The sequence below is a fragment of the Echeneis naucrates genome, chromosome 18 (assembly GCF_900963305.1).
Source record: "Echeneis naucrates chromosome 18, fEcheNa1.1, whole genome shotgun sequence".
Taxonomy (NCBI): domain Eukaryota; kingdom Metazoa; phylum Chordata; class Actinopteri; order Carangiformes; family Echeneidae; genus Echeneis; species Echeneis naucrates.
Window position 1 is genome coordinate 11,992,662 of NC_042528.1, and position 15,917 is coordinate 12,008,578.

General features: G+C 41.2%; 3 protein-coding genes across 4 annotated transcripts; 1 reads left to right on the forward strand and 2 right to left on the reverse strand.

Annotated features, from left to right (window-relative positions):
• Positions 1 to 215: 215 nt before the first annotated feature.
• On the reverse strand, positions 216 to 3,955 carry cfap184 (cilia and flagella associated protein 184). The gene is made up of 3 exons (XM_029526743.1): positions 3,136 to 3,955; positions 732 to 1,079; positions 216 to 636 (listed from the first exon to the last, which is right to left on the reverse strand). The coding sequence occupies exons 1-3, from the start codon at positions 3,883 to 3,885 to the stop codon at positions 334 to 336; spliced, it is 1,401 nt and encodes a 466-aa protein (XP_029382603.1). The 5' UTR covers positions 3,886 to 3,955; the 3' UTR covers positions 216 to 333.
• A 173-nt stretch (positions 3,956 to 4,128) lies between these two features.
• On the forward strand, positions 4,129 to 7,536 carry tada2b (transcriptional adaptor 2B). Of its 2 annotated transcripts, XM_029526690.1 has the most exons (4): positions 4,129 to 4,434; positions 5,498 to 5,954; positions 6,075 to 6,341; positions 6,441 to 7,536. In XM_029526690.1, the coding sequence occupies exons 1-4, from the start codon at positions 4,165 to 4,167 to the stop codon at positions 6,707 to 6,709; spliced, it is 1,263 nt and encodes a 420-aa protein (XP_029382550.1). In that variant the 5' UTR covers positions 4,129 to 4,164; the 3' UTR covers positions 6,710 to 7,536. The 2 variants fall into 2 exon arrangements, with proteins under 2 accessions (XP_029382550.1, XP_029382549.1); XM_029526689.1 differs by having other exon boundaries at positions 5,498 to 7,536.
• A 3,215-nt stretch (positions 7,537 to 10,751) lies between these two features.
• grpel1 (GrpE-like 1, mitochondrial) lies at positions 10,752 to 15,094 on the reverse strand. Its single transcript, XM_029526691.1, has 4 exons — positions 14,975 to 15,094; positions 13,290 to 13,437; positions 12,747 to 12,828; positions 10,752 to 12,553 (listed from the first exon to the last, which is right to left on the reverse strand). The coding sequence occupies exons 1-4, from the start codon at positions 15,040 to 15,042 to the stop codon at positions 12,207 to 12,209; spliced, it is 645 nt and encodes a 214-aa protein (XP_029382551.1). The 5' UTR covers positions 15,043 to 15,094; the 3' UTR covers positions 10,752 to 12,206.
• Positions 15,095 to 15,917: the final 823 nt, after the last annotated feature.

The following is a 15,917-nucleotide window of genomic DNA, read 5'->3' on the forward strand; positions in this document are numbered from 1 at the left end:
TGAGTTTTGTCATTATTTTCTTCTGCAATCAAAGCCTATATTTATGCAATTGCGATGTGAATTACATCTTATGTTGTGGCTGTTGGAAAAAAAAAAAAAAAAAACATCTTATTTTACCTTTGACCTTGAAGGAGCAGACAATGAATTAGGACTCAGCTTTCCTGATTATTATCATACAGTATTTTATTTTATATGACAAAATATCTGGAAGATTTATCTCTTTTACTGCCATTTCACTTTCATCACTGGCGGCAATGAAACTTGGGAGAGGTTGGGCCACAAAGGAACCAACTGTTGGAGTCATTGTTTCTCAGGAAAAGGCAGATGTATTTGTTAGTGTAAAAATTTCAGGGTAATTTCAGCTTTCCAGGACTTCAGATTCTCCATTTCTTCCTCCAAGTGGTCAGAGGCATCCACAGTTTTTTCAAAGTCTTGCAGCAAAACCCTGTTCCCCAGTAGCCCCCGACACTCCTTCAACCTCAGGTTGTCCTTCTGCAGGCGGTTCCAGGCCTGCTTGGTCCTGGTCAGGAGGTCTCTCTTCCTTGCCACTGTGGCCTCCACTTCAGCCAGCTGCTCTCGCTTGCATTGAACCTCCATCTGGTCCCAGAAGAGCTTCTCCTTGATGTTTGACAAGAGCTGACACAGCAGAACAACACTATTATTTTGAAATGGAATTCACAAAGCAACTGAAGAAATGACTGTGACACTGTCTGTTGATTCCCTTCACTTACCTCCAAGCCGCTGACTATCTTGGTCTGCAGCTTTGATGATTCCTCACTTTGCTTCTCGAAGAGTTTCCTCTGCTCCAGCCTCATAGCCTGCAGTTGTTGGAACTGCAGCTGGAGGGGGTCCCTGCGGTCCTCTTCCCTTTCCCTGAGCTCTGCTTCAAGCCCTTCAATCTTGATCTTCAACTTGATGTGCTGAAGGCGGAGTTTGACAAGCTCATCCTGCCGAAGCTGCTCAGCCACTAGAGCCGACTCCACTTTGGCCTGAGCGGCTTGTTTGCCCAGACGTTGGGTCAGCGCCATCACAGCCGTGTGCTGCTTCAGTGCCAGCAGCTCCTGCCATTCATCCTCCACCTGAGGGCCCAGAAAAGCGAGCGTTGACCACTTATCAGCTAATCACTGCACACACAATCAGGACACACTGGACATCATGTTTTGGATGGTAACTATCTGCTGGCTAATACAATACACATACAATACCTCCCCAAAGTCATATTTAGAAGAGTATTCCATGTCAAATCAAAATCAAAATCAATTCAAATCAGATTTAATTAAATAGTGCCAAATCACGAGAAAGTTACATCAAGGCACTTAGCTATAGAGCAGGTCTAGACCAAACCTGCGCTTCACTGATGTCGAAGTCTTTATCCCCAGTAAACCTTGTTACTAGATTTTCCTGGACTGAGCTTCCACCTTGCTGATTTTCTATGTTTTTTCTTGTTCCTTTCCTTGTGTCTGAACATTTCAGTATGCATGTCACATTAACCAAGCCCACTGGATAGCACCATGTATAGACCCTTTGTACTCCTTTTTCCTGCACAGATAGGACACAATATAAAGCCCTGGAAATCTCATTTTGAAATGTTAATAATGGCTGTAATTCAGTGAAATTTTTTAAGTCACAGCTTCTTTTTTGTGTCTTAGTGCTTTTTTGTTCCTCTTTTTTGGTGGTGGATGATCTGGCACTGCCTGCATGTTAGTGCGTGTGAATCCCTCCATGTTATATCATACACACTGTTGGCAATTAATGGATCAGAAAAACATCCTGAAGAGTTTTTAGCATTTTTATTGGCCCTTTCTGTGTGTTTCTGTCTTTCGTTCAGGGCTGCATTTCTTTCCATTCTGACTGTGGAACAGATACAGTTTTGAAGCAGTCTTGTATGTTGCTCTAACTTGAATCTGAACTGTCTTTTTCTTCACCTTCATTAATAAATGAATGGCTGGCTACATGACACGACATGCCATGAGAGCTGTCGTGATAATGTTAAGTTATTTTGAATTTGTTTGAGCAAATGTTGCAGTTGCTAGCTGCCTGAATGACAGCATTGTCTTAGTTTTTCACAGCTGTGCAGGCATGGCCTAATTGTTGTGACTGATTGGTTTTTTGCATTTCGCTGCTCCATAACATCTTGCTGAAAATACATATTATCATAAAACATTTGTTCTGGGCTGCAATACTTACAATCTAACGCCACACCTACTGGCGGTGTTAATTGTGTAAAGCACTTAAAAAAAAGAACCTATGCAGAACCACAGAAATCATCTGCTTTATTGCACGTTCTGCTTCCTTGAGAAAACCTTGCATGAACAATGCAACTTCCTGTTGGGAGTGAAATCGCAAACCCTTTTTATACAACCTGCTCAAGAAGACAGCTTCATTGCCCCCTGGTGGCATATACAAGTACATGTCAGATACATTCCACAAAAAAAACTGTCACTTTGGGTAGTTCCAAATATGGTGATACATGTTCCACTATTCCTATTTTGCATAACTTTGGATTTATTTGGTTGCAAATTATTGGGGCAATAAGGAGGTCAGTGGAAATACTGACTGATGTCTGAGAGAGCAACACAGTAGGATAAGTCCAGATGCTTTAAAATCCCACCCTGGAGCATCATTGTTGCCGATGTTGTTTAGTTTAGTCTAATTAAGCAGAGCTGGCATATTGAAGGGCCTATTTAACAGCAGGATCTTTACAAAAAAGAGCCAAGAGATTAAGACGTGTTGTGTTGGTAGTGACTAATGTAGCCCTGGGCCTTAAGCTTCAAGTACAGATACAGAGCAGGCTATAAAAGTCAGGTCAACTCAGTGGTTTCTAACCCAACATCTCATCTCCACCTTCAGCCCCAACTGAACTCAAGTGCCATCACCTCAGGGGCATTTATCAGACTTTCCTCAAAATGCTGCCAGTTTTGTTGCCAATTATATCAGTTCAACATCTACAGAATGGCCATTCAGTTTAGCTTTTTATTCAATAAGCAAAAAAGAGAAAAGTGTGTGATCTCCTGTGCATCATTCAGCTGTATAAACAGTGACTGATCCTCAGATAAAAACAGAAGAAGACCATCTGGCTTCTCCTGTTCCTGAATACTGGGAAATCGGTCAGCAAATCTTCAGAACACGACCAACCTTTTCCACACTATCTTGGGACAGTAACCTCAGCTCATCTTCCTGCTGCTGTGCTGCCTCTGAGTCAGCAGCGATCTGCTGCTTCAGCTCAGTCAGGGTGTTCATGCACTTCTCATACTTGTGCAGCAGCCTTTGCATCTCCTCCTCCAGCTGGGCATCATCCCCGGGCTTCTTTCTCAGGTACTCTGCCAGGCTTGCCTGCAGCAGGCGGCCATGTTGACTGGTTTTACTGCTCTGCTCACACAGCTCACGAAGGACCAGGGTGCACTCCTTGCAGGTGATGTTTCCTGCAGAAGCAGCAGTCAACTCCGCTCCGACAACCTCCTCTTCCTCATCCTGTGTGGGCCTGGAGGTTCTCTCTCCGTCTGGGGTCTTAAGATACAGTCTGGGAGCTCCAGCACCACCACCATCATCATCATCATCATCACCATTATTATAATCATTGCTGTCGATTTCAAACACAACACTCTCCTCATGGGACATTGGCTGGTCATTTGCTGCCACATCCAGGTCTTTGCTTGTGGTAATGTCCCCAGGGAGCTCATGTCCACCTTTGTCTTCTGTCTCAGAAGTGGCTGCTTCAACAGGCCACCCCTCAGTAGCTTTCACGTTCACTGAGTTTTTTTCCTCGTGGTTTGAGGCACCCACCTCACTTCCATTGACACGAATGAAAGAATTGATCCCATGATTGCAGGAATCTTCTGTCTCCTTGCTCACCTCATTTTCGTCATACTCTGCCTCTTCATCCATTTTGTCTTATATATATATGTATGTATAATATATGTATAAAAAAACAAAAACAAAAGCAGTTTGTCTGTAGGTACACAGCTCGTGCGCGTCTGGAGTCGATGAAACGATTCGTTTTGTTTCTGTTGTCTTGGAGACTGGGACAGGGGGAACCAATCAGAAGCGTTCTGCCCCAAGCTCATTAATATTAAACAGGAGCCACTCAGTAGCCTCGCACTGCGAGGGCTCGCTGTGCGCAGGCGCACTTCTGCCTCCAACAACAAGAAGCAGGAGCGAGGCAACATGGCCGAGCTGGGGAAGAAGTACTGCGTTAACTGCCTCGCAGATGTCACGAACCTGCGGCTTCGCTGCACGGACTGCCCCGATATTGAGCTGTGCCCGGAATGCTTCTCCGCGGGCGCAGAAATCGGTAATCACCGGAGATGGCACGGCTACCAGCAAGTCGACGGCGGTCGGTTCTCTCTCTGGGGTCCCGAGGCAGAGGGAGGATGGACTAGCAGGGAAGAGCAGTCGCTCCTCGATGCCATCGAGCAATATGGATTTGGAAACTGGGTAAACCAGCGTAACTTCCTTCAATTCTTTAATCTGCACATGACACATCATTTGTACGCGAGTTCAAGCAAAATGTTTTGAAGATGTCAGGAGTAAAAGTCAGCAAGCATAGCCAGAAAGCTCCGACAACTTAAATGACAGTTGGGAGGGGAAATACAGATAATTATTTTCGCACCGTCGTTAAAGTAGGACGATTGGCCATGAAATACTTGTGTGATTTTATTTATCGATATATCATAGGGAATATGTTCCTCTGTCACGGAACAACGGGTTCTTATAAGTCATTTCCAACGTTACCTTTTGCGATTATAATACCTACTTTATCATAAAAAATATACAGCAGCAGGAGTCTCGTAAATGATCAACGCTACTCCAGGGGGAAACATATATGTAGCTTGTAAAACATATTCACCTCAAAACTCAGCTAAACCTATTCATCATTTGGTTGAATTACTTTAAAGCTACATCTAAGTACTGGGATGGGTCATGGAGCCCCCCCATCCCTCCATCGTCTCGGCTCCACATCTTCAGTGTGGTTTTAGTCTCAGCTAATATAAAAATCTGATGTTTGCTAACTTGCCTGTCAAGTATTAAAGCTGAAGCAATGTACCTTAAACAGACAAGGATGTTAAAAATACAGAAAATGTTTTTAAGTTTAACTGAAATAGACCCTTTAGTTCCAATGGTATACCATTGAAGAGCTGGATATGTATTATTTAACTTCCATATAGGTTGATGGGTCAATATGTTTTTGTGTTAGCATATGAAAGTAGTGATACTGTTGAGTTTCTCAGAGCCCCGGGGGATGCAAAGGAATACAATTAATAAAAGGAAGTCAGACTGTTTGGTATTTTTATAGAAGAAATTAGGTCATTTACATTTCTGTATTGCCAAATGTTTTTCTTTGTCAGTTTATTTCAGCTGGACTCTGGTTTATACTCCATATAATTTAATAAGCTAATCAACCTGGTGAATAGTGATTATACTATATAGTTTGAGTAGAGGACTATTAAGTTTCTTGCATGATCCTCATTAGCAAAAACTTCCTGTTTATGTCTTTCAGGAGGACATGGCTGCTCACGTTGGAGCATCTCGTACTCCTCAGGAAGTCATGGAGCATTATGTCACCATGTACATCCATGGCAACCTGGGTAAGGCCTGCATTCCTGACAGCATTCCCAACCGGGTAACTGACCACACCTGCCCAAGTGGGGGGCCTCTGTCCCCCAGCCTCACCACCCCTCTCCCACCGCTGGACATCAGCCTAGCTGAGCAGCAGCAGCTGGGCTACATGCCGCTACGCGATGACTATGAGATTGAATATGACCAGGATGCGGAGAAGCTTATTAGTGGGCTATCTGTGAACTACGATGATGAGGATGTGGAGATAGAGATGAAGCGTGCCCATGTGGACATGTATGTGCGCAAGCTCCGGGAACGCCAGAGACGTAAAAACATTGCCAGAGACTACAACCTAGTTCCTGTGTTTCTGGGACGAGACAAGAAGGACAAGGAGAAGGAGAAACCAGGAACCCTGGGAGTCATAGGCACTGTTGGTGGCGTGGTCGGGGTGGGAGCTGGTGGTGGCGCAATAGGATCAGGATCCACGACAGCAGCAGCATCTGGTTCTGTTCCAAGTACACCCAAAAGAAAGATCACCAAGGAGGAGAAGGAGCAGAGGGTCCGGCTGCGTGTACTCTGCCAGTTCATGGCTCATCGAGAGTTTGAAGACTTCTTTGAGAACATACATAAAGAGCGTGTTCTCAGGGCCAAGGTGCGTGAGCTACAGCGTTACCGACGCAATGGCATCACTCGCCTCGAAGAGTCCGCTGAATATGAAGCAGCACGCCATAAACGGGAAAAACGCAAAGAGAACAAAAGTGTGGTCACCTCCAAGCGAGGCAGCAGCGGAGGGGGTGGACTTGGCTCTGGATTGGGACTTGGGGGTGGGGGTGGAGGAGGAGGAGGCATCGCTGGAGGGTTAGGGGTAGGAGGTGGGATCAAAGAAGAGGGTAAAGATGGTGAGTTTGCTGCCATTGAGAACCTGACCGGGTTTGAACTTCTGTCAGACAGGGAGAAGGTACTGTGCAACTCTCTCAACCTCAGCCCGGCTCGATACCTGACTGTCAAAACCATCATCATCAAAGATCACCTCCAAAAAAGGCAAGGCATCCCAGCTAAGAGCCGACTGCCCAGCTATCTGGACAAGGTCCTCAAGAAGCGCATTCTCACCTTCCTTACAGAAAGTGGCTGGATATCCAGAGACACCTCTTAGCGATGCCAAGACCAGGATAACTCATCAGGAAGTACTGATAGCTGATAGTGGATCTTGCTACAAGCTGGAAGCAGCAGAAGATTACTGGCTTTCACCATCAGAGGTGACCTTGTGAATATGTACATTAGAAAGAAAGAGGATGCCCCACTGAAAAAAAAAAAAGTATATTTTCATACCGGGGTTCGGAACAAAACCAAGTCTATATTTTTGCACCTGGAAAAGGATGGGTGGAAAAGGACTCCCAGTACTTTGTGTCTATATTGCTACATAATAGCAATGGAAATGCAATCCAAGATATAATAGAATATAAGTTTCAGACATACTGTATCAATATTTCAACAGGTTCACTGAAAACGTCTATGGAAAAATTATACTGGATATTAACAGTTGTGGCTCTGATAGATGCAAATAGTCACTGTTGCAGATGGCTTTCTCTCAAACCTTACCCATCATTGTTATCTTTGTTGCTACCAGTCAAGAATGAAGTTGATATTTAAAGTTCTAATATTGAAAGGCCTTTATTTATTTTCCTTTTCCCCTTGCCACTGGTCAAAAAAAACAAACAAAAAAACTAACAAACAAAAAAAAAAATACGCACCAAGAACAAGAGCCTTTTTCAGACCGAGGTCAAATGTGTTTATCCACTCCAGCTCCAGTTGGCTCATATATTCAGAAAACCTGCAAATTTTCACTCCTTATCCTGCTGTAATGTCGTTGAGAGCACACACATTATAAAAAGGTCCACTAGCTGTTCAGAAACACAGCGGATACACTGAGCAAGAGCTCTAAAAAAAAAAAAAAAAAAAAAAAATCCCTTCTCTAACTGGCTCACTCTGACATCTTAACTGGAGCAACAACTCTGAGATTGTTTCTACCAGATTACACAGATTGAGCTAGCAGCTCAGTCTCTCTCCACTGTGTTCGTCACGTCACACCATCAGCCCTTGCAGTTGTGTGTCCTTGGTCTGAACAGAAAGACACACTACTTTCACTCATGTTTTTTAAAAAACGCTTCCAACTTTGGTGTGAGGAGTTGAAAAAAGGCAGCTGGGTCTCTCTGGTGTGACCATTTGCAGCTACCTGTATCTGAATATGCCAGATGGTGCTGGATCAATAAGTCTGCCAATTTCAATCACAGATATATTAGCATGGCCTCTTGTGTACAATAAATAACAAGGAATGCCAAAGATCTACTAAGATGATGTAAAAGCAGTGTTAGCATGAAATAAGTTCAAAGTTCAGATGACAGATGACAGTATACACTGTTTCTGAATAAGGTCCTTTTTAAGACTTGATTAGATTAGCAATATTAATTCAAGTTGTGTTTAATACAACAGCAGCATTAGCCACTTCCTCTATAACATTTAAGCTTTCACACTGAGTATCCAGCAGTAAACACTGCTCCATAGTCAATTTGAGAACAAGATGTTGCCAAATCCAGATTGGTACACTGATATTTACGACATCACATTTCTCTGTGTGAAGCCATTCTCTGATTAAAAGCAGAAATCCAGAAATGTGTGAAATAACCAAAACTTTGGCAACAACTGGGAGTTTAGCAGTAAACTTCTTACTCACAATAAGAAGCCTATCAGTCTCCCAAATCCTGTGTTTTATTTCAGCCTTGTAGTTTGTCCCATGAAATTTTGGGGCTCCACTCTGTGCTTTTCACCCAAAAAACACAACTTTTCCAGAAATATAGTGTGGCTTTATTGTTCTACTCTTCACTGGATTCCATATAAGTAAAGATATCTAAGGGCATTAACCAATGACAGTTAGATGATTAAAAACTATTTCAGGATGGTTATGGTTTGTCAAGTGTGTACTCTGTACACTTATAATAATGTTCCTCAAACGTAACAGTGGCCCCCTGGTTGCCCTCTATTTGTGCACACAGCTGCCCAGATCTTATGTCAAACAGATGTTACCTGCCCTCCTCCTTTGGAGCTGGTCGTCAGTCTCCATAATAGCACCAGAACCATAACAGAAGGACTGGTGACTCACTCTCTTGCTATGTGCCATTTTTTTTTTCTGTGCTACTCACTGTGCTATTTAAATGTAAATGAAATTATTTCCAAGAGCGAGCCTCAGCAAAGAAAGTCTGTAAACGTGTTGATGTTACCTGAGCTGGCATACATGCCTGAGTCATATCGTCCTGTTCTCTGGTAGTTGGATTTATTATTATTATTATTATTATTAGTTTTTTTTTTTTAAGTCATGAGCAGCATTAGATCTGCAGTGGTTGGCATTATCCTTTGAATGCTACTTTGGCTTTTTATTGCTTGGTGAAGAGGAGTGCTCTCTTCTTTTCTGTTGAACTTCAGAACTTGAGGGTCTGCTCAGAGAGTATGGAGAAACTGTGGCACAAGTTATTGTCATAAATCAGATATTTCATCAGAGTGGTGCTACAAACAGGTTATTTTTGTGTATTTTATTGTCAACAAATCCCATGAAAACGTCCAAAACAACCACCAACAACTTTGGTCTGTATCGAACGTTTGATATATATAATTCCTCAGTGCCTCAAAGTTCCACTGTTGACCAAATACCTTTTTATAATTTATAAAAATTCACCACAGGAAATAGTCCTCCAAAAATTTACTACACGTTTAAGAAGCCTTTTCAAAAAAAGGCAAGTATATATGCACGACTCATCTTCACAGCGGTGCAGTGCCTGTGGTTGAGCGTCACACAGTGTGGAGTAGTCTAAATGTTAAAAGGGTAGGCTATTGTTTGTTGAAGAAAAAAATCCTTTACATTCTTCTTGTGTCTTGGTTTCATGCTTTAGAGCACCATTTATCTAAAGAATGGAAAAACACTGAATATTTGGAATACAAATTGTATGGTTCAAATACATGGATTTGTTTATAGACTATTGCATGTCAAAAGTCCCATATTTAACATACATATTTTTCTTTGATTTATCTATAAGAAAAACCAAAAACCATCTCAGTGTAGTTTTATACCTCCTCTCTCAGGCCTCTCTGGATTGGCTCACTGCCCATTGGCTGCCTGTTTTCTGACCAATCCAATAAGAATATCTTTCAGCTACATCTTTTGATCTTTGTAGTTAGATGCGTTAGTCATTGTGCAGTTGGGTTATCGATTGAACATCAGACCAGGCCTTTTATGTCAAAGGGTGATAAAAACATGTAATTGTTTAGGTCAGAGGTCAATTTAAAGGGCCAAAATCCCATGTGAATCAGAATGCTTTCGAGCAACAAAGCTAATTTCCAGTCAATAACCCAAACAGCAATGACATGACTGTCAGATGAAGCTATTTGATGTCTCTCCCCTGTGTTAATGTTGCCTTTTTGGCTTCCTTCTCTGACTTTGGTTGAAATTGACAGCAATGTCTCTCTGCATGTGCAACCAAATGTTCCAAAGCATTATGCTTTGGCTTAAATGTTTCGAGAGAAAATGACAATTCCATTATGTTGTGTTCCCATGGGGAAGGGTTTTTTTTTTTGTAAAGGGCTGGCTGGGTGGTTTGCTTACCTTATGTCACCAAATGTGAATAATTTTGTAAGATACCTTGGAAAAAGAAAGTATAATTACTGACCTGTGAAATGTACAGTATTTTGTGTCATGGAAATTTTTATAGTTTTTGTTATAAAAAAAAAAAAAAGAAAAAGCTGATTTTGGATTTCAAAGAATCATTTTTTGAAGCGTTGGGGAGTGATGGCATGCTTTTGAGCCGTCTTTAATCTTGTTACCAGTCTGATACTGTTGAGCTGTTTCGCTGTTTCGTTACTTTGTTGTCGCATATGACAATGTATGGAGATGTATTAAAAGTGCAAATACTTTACGATTCTACTTACTCCCGTGTCCTCTTTCATATTGAAACACTTAAGGGGAAGAGGTCAGACCTAGAGCTAGTACTCCACCTTAATTCAGTTGTTCCATACCTGATACCTCTGGTCTACCTGAAGTGTCCTTAGCAAGATATTGCATCCTAAATTCCCTGTTTGAGTCTGGTTGTTTTGCAGAAATGTGATTTTGCCCCTTTGACAAGCACTTCTAGGTAATTAATAACACTGGAAACTGCTATAGCAGTTTAATACAATTATTCATCAATCATTTAATACAAAGTAATTTAATAATTACATATTAAAAGGATATATTTTAATATCCCGCAATGACCAAAGCCAACAAAGTTTTACTGGATTGATGATTTCTAGCTTTCTTTTATTGGCTGACTGACATGTTGTAATTGACTTTGTAATTTATTATAATTTTTATGTACATACTAGCTGCAGAATGACACATTTAGTTCTTGCCCTTCATTGCTCTTTAAACACATAAAAGTTTTTATTTGACATAATACGCAATTATACTGCATTTACTAACCATGTTCTGCCAAAGTCTCTGACCACAAAGATGTCTACCTTTGTAGAATGCGAGACCTTTTAGACTTCAAGTACAACTGTGCTGTCCAGTTGAACTATGTGCAAAGCAAAGTAGGCTGTATCTGAGCTTGTCAAAAAAAGCTTCCACAAAACAATATAATTATTGATAGATACAAACAAGAAAAAAAATAATTAACTGAGCCTTGATTATGTGACATAGAACACATAGTAGCAAAAATGTGAAGAACACAACCATGTATATAGACAGTACTAGTGAAAACTGGTTACTGCTAGCTGATACTTCCTCTAACCTGCTAGACAGTAACATTGATGAGGTGTGTGGAGATCTTCCTTTACATACATTTAAAATTGAACTGCTTCACAACAATTGAAACCAGCTTTTTATGTATTTTATTTCCAACAAACATTTAACCCAGCAAACCTTTCAGAGTTCAAAGGTCATCTTATCTTGATGGTGTGAGTCCAATAGTCCAACAGTTTTACATACACAATAGTTTTTACTCTTACACCACTCAGCCCCACAGAGCCATACTCTGGGTCTTTACTCTGAAGGAGGACTCAGACCAGATCCAGGTGAACCTGAGGAAGATGTCTTTGGAAAGCCCACCTCAGTAAAAATCAATGAAACTCAATAATAAACAATTGAGGAGTTCAAGATTATTAGAGCTTTAAATAAAAGTCTGGAATGATGCCAAGCAGTTGAGAGCCACTGTTCACTCTGTGGATGGATGTCACAGCTGCTCTCACCCTATAAACATTATGATTATTATTATTGAAAACCTTTATTTTAGTCAGTGAAAAATACTATAGCCACTCATCTTCCAGTTAGGATTTACAGCAGAGGAGAAAGGAACACTGACAGTAAATTCCTGAAATGACTTGTGTGATGACAAACTGAAGTTTTACTGTATGGACTGTCCTGTACCACATAAAATATTGTCCAGATACAAAGTTTGTTTAGCTGGGTTCCCATGTCTCAGGGTGGGGGGTGGGGGTGGGGTTTGTGACACATGGGAACAGGGTGGGCGTAGTGCTGTGACCAGTCTACTGTGCCTGAGGTCACCCATCACACAGGCAACAAAAAAAAAAAAAAAAAATCCCACTTTGTCACAGTTTCATCATCATATCTACGGGGCTTTGGCCACACCTACCAGCGCTGGCCTGAGGGTGCGACCATGGAGCTTGTAGCCCACTTTGGTTACTACAGCGACAGTACCGGGCTCCTTGCCCTCCACAGGGGCATGGAAGAGGGCCTCATGCTCGTAGGGGTCAAACTTCTGCCCATCTGGATTGAGCTTGACAAGGCCGTGCTTGATGAAAACCTTCTGGATCTGGACTTCTGTCATCACCAGGCCGTCGTACAGGTTCTTCAGGTGAGGGTTTTGTGTTGTTACCTCCTCCTTGGGTACGCTCTCTGTAGCCTTCTCCAAGATGTCAGCTACCTCCAACAGGTCCTTACAGAAGCCCTGAATCCCTGGTGATGCAAAGTAAGAGAAAACAGGATTGTCAATGTAGAAATGAGGCTAGAGTTTCCATTTTATGACACCTAGTTGTTGGTATATGCAACTACACAATTATTTGTGCAGAAAACTGAAGGCTTGTGTTGGTGCAATCTGTGGAAAAGTTAGCTATTAGCTGTGAGCAAGCAAACAGAAATTAGTATTCACCGTATAGTTTAGCATCTTCTATCATCTTCTGACTCCGCGTTCTGAGGTTCTCTGTGTCAGCTAAGGCTCGCTTGTACTTGTCCTGGAAACACAGAAGAAAGATCAGCACTATAGAAACAAGATCAACAATTGTTATCATAAGAAGATGAGCAACAGAAACTATATGTAAAAATAAAAGCAATATAATCAATAAAAATGATTTGTTAAGGTGGTAATAAACTAGACCTGAAATGTTTCAACTGGTAATTCTATTCACAAATAAACTCAGCAAGACTGTTGAAGTTATTAATGGATTTAACTAAAGTTATATTCACCCAGTCACACACCCATTTATATAGCACTCCTCACACACATCAATAATAAAACGGGGCAAATCTTGTGAAAAAGCTTAAACAATCGAGGAAATTAACCACTGACCTTCAATTAGTACCTATATACGGACATTATTCAGAGTGTTGTTGCCATAATGTTATTATCAGAGCGTCTGCATTCAGAACAGGTGGAGGGGCCTCCTCAGTCTGTGTGCAGCCACCTCAGACTTACTGTCATGTCCTTGAGCTGCTCCTCCAGCTGGGTCTTCTCCTCAATTAGCCCTTTCTCTGCTGCACTCTGCTCCGGCTTCTCGACCTCCTCCTCTGACCGTGGGCCATTCTTCTGCTGGGTGGCTGTACATAACAACCGTGAAGACGTTCTGTGTGGGAGGATCAAACAAACATTAATTTTTCAAGTATTCAAGTAAGGATTTCAGCTAAATTACTGTCATAGTGTGTGATACAATGGAACCCTTTTCTTGACTTGTTTGTTTTTACCACTGCATGATATCTAAGCTGGATTGTAGTCACTTTCCAACATATATAAGTAGCTGGAATAATTAGTGCTAAACAACTGCCAAACAACAAAACAAAAAACCACAGAAGCTTTAATGTGATAATAGAAAGGCAAATGTGTCATAACTAGCGCTGTAGTGATTATTTTAGCAGACACTGCAATAGATTTAATTGAAAAATAAATAAATAAGAATGGTAATAAACTGTTTGTAGAATGTAGTATATGATTTTCCCCATCAACACTACACTACAAAAGCTCTTGCAATTTCAATACTGCACAATTACATTTTGATTAATTGCCCTATGACAACATAGTATGAATTGCGGTACTACAGAGATGCACTGAACTTCAAATCATTTTCACCAAGACACTTTTTTGTTTTTGCATATTGTTCAGCCCTTGAATCCATTAGTTAAAATATGATATTTGCTTAGTTGAACTTTATTGAAACTCGCGAAACTCGTGAAATTGCATTAACTTGCAGACTAAAAGTAAATATTGACCACAAAAAACAAAAACTGGAGTAGGCATTAACACGATTGAATTTACTATCAACACAATCTTGAATACACATGTGGGGAGATACTCACTGGCTTTCAACCCAAAACGACTTCACACATGACCTACATGTGTTACTTTCTGTAGTCATCAGGGTACTTTGGTTGTCCAGTCTTTCTAATCTGTCTGATACCATCTTCTAGATGGCATCAGACAGCTTATTTTAAAACACTGCAAACTGTCCAGCTGCCAGTAGGACTACCAATGTTATACAACTCCACTCTATAGCAGTCATGTTAGGTGCTCACTCACAGACTGAATACAGGCTAATTATCTCTCATCTATTTCAACATGTGCACACTTTTATCATCATCCAGATCTAGTAACTGAATAATGTCACAACGTGACGGCAAACTCCATTCATGGATTATTCAATTGTAGTCAAATCAGAAATTAACATGTTCATCAACAATATGGGAAAAGACGAATCAGCTGAACTTTAGATGGAATCCGGCCTGTCGTTACTTTACAGACGAACCGACAATGTAAAAGTTGATTAAAAAAAGAGCATTTTAACGTCGCATAACTTGACACTGTCATCATCCAGGTTATGTCACGTTATAGCTTCAGACTCCATTGTTACCCAAACATGCTAACGATGACAGAAGTAGACCTGCTTTAATGTGGGTCGTGTCCTTTACACAGAAACATGTCTCTGTGCTCCGTGCTACGTTTGACTCTCTACCTCCATCAAAAAACGGTAAACACTTAGCACCATGTTCAGTAAGGAAAGCTAAAGTTGCTAGCCGGCCACAGTTGTGTAAGAACAGCAGTTTAGCAGCAGCCCACCGACAGCGCCGCGTCTCCACGAAAAGCGCGTTTCATTAATAAGCGCTATTTACCGTTTTAACGCAGATGAAGCTACCAGAGAGTAGCTCTGTCTCAGTGCCCGAGAACACAGGCTCGCCATTTTGCAGATAACTGTGCGGGTAAAAACTCCTTGGGAGACACGCTGACGGACACACAACCATGTTAGCTACCGCGAGCGCATTGGGCCAATCAGGAGTCGGTAAGGAGAACACCTCTTCCAGCTGATCAATCAGATTTAGAGAAGCGTTTGACGACAAATACTGGTTTGGTTGAACAGAAGGTAAAGGTGAAAGATACACTTGTGACCAAGGACGACGGTTTTTGACATTAATCAAATAATGTTATGAAAAAAGGCTACAGTTAATGCAAAGTACTTTTGCTGCCTCTTTGTTGCGTAGATATGAAAGCTATTACTATTAAATTTAAAGTCCTACTATCACCAAATTTCACCCTGGGAAGAATAAGGTATTTCTACTTCTACTTTCTACTAATTCTACTAATTCTGACTCAAACATTTCTCAATGTACATGATTATAGTACCATACTAAACTGTCGCTGCCATAGTGGATCCTTTCTGATTCAAGAGCTTTCATGAAACCATCACTTTGAGCAGATTGATTTGAGCTTGCTATAAAAGAGCTGATTAAATAAAATCATCCTTAACTTCACAATAAGGCAACTAGACTCATAAATTGGGAAATCTTGTTAATGAGATAATTGAAACTATAATGGGACTAAGTAATGTCTTCAAACATAGGGTAAGTCAACAATATCTTCAGGGATGAGGGTGTCAGTGAGGGAATTCAGATATTTCTAGTGTTCTTGCAACAGTGCCGTGAAAAATTCAAACTTCACTTAAGTACTTCAAAATGAAAGGTACTTGATTACTAGAGGTAGCAGTATGTTTCTCAGAGTGGATTCCGCTCTTCGTGTGAATAGTGATGTACAAGAATGATACAAAAATGTGTCCCTTTC

Coding starts and splice junctions, on each gene's coding strand:
- tada2b (XM_029526689.1), top strand. CDS start 4,165: ATGGCCGAGCTGGGGAAGAAGTACTGCGTTAACTGCCTCGCAGATGTC. Junction 4,435..5,497: donor AATATGGATTTGGAAACTGG/GTAAACCAGCGT, acceptor TATGTCTTTCAG/GAGGACATGGCTGCTCACGT.
- cfap184 (XM_029526743.1), bottom strand. CDS start 3,885: ATGGATGAAGAGGCAGAGTATGACGAAAATGAGGTGAGCAAGGAGACA. Junction 1,080..3,135: donor CCCAAGATAGTGTGGAAAAG/GTTGGTCGTGTT, acceptor CTGGGCCCTCAG/GTGGAGGATGAATGGCAGGA. Junction 637..731: donor AGATAGTCAGCGGCTTGGAG/GTAAGTGAAGGG, acceptor CTGCTGTGTCAG/CTCTTGTCAAACATCAAGGA.
- grpel1 (XM_029526691.1), bottom strand. CDS start 15,042: ATGGCGAGCCTGTGTTCTCGGGCACTGAGACAGAGCTACTCTCTGGTA. Junction 13,438..14,974: donor GCTTCATCTGCGTTAAAACG/GTAAATAGCGCT, acceptor CCTCCCACACAG/AACGTCTTCACGGTTGTTAT. Junction 12,829..13,289: donor AGCAGCTCAAGGACATGACA/GTAAGTCTGAGG, acceptor CTGTGTTTCCAG/GACAAGTACAAGCGAGCCTT.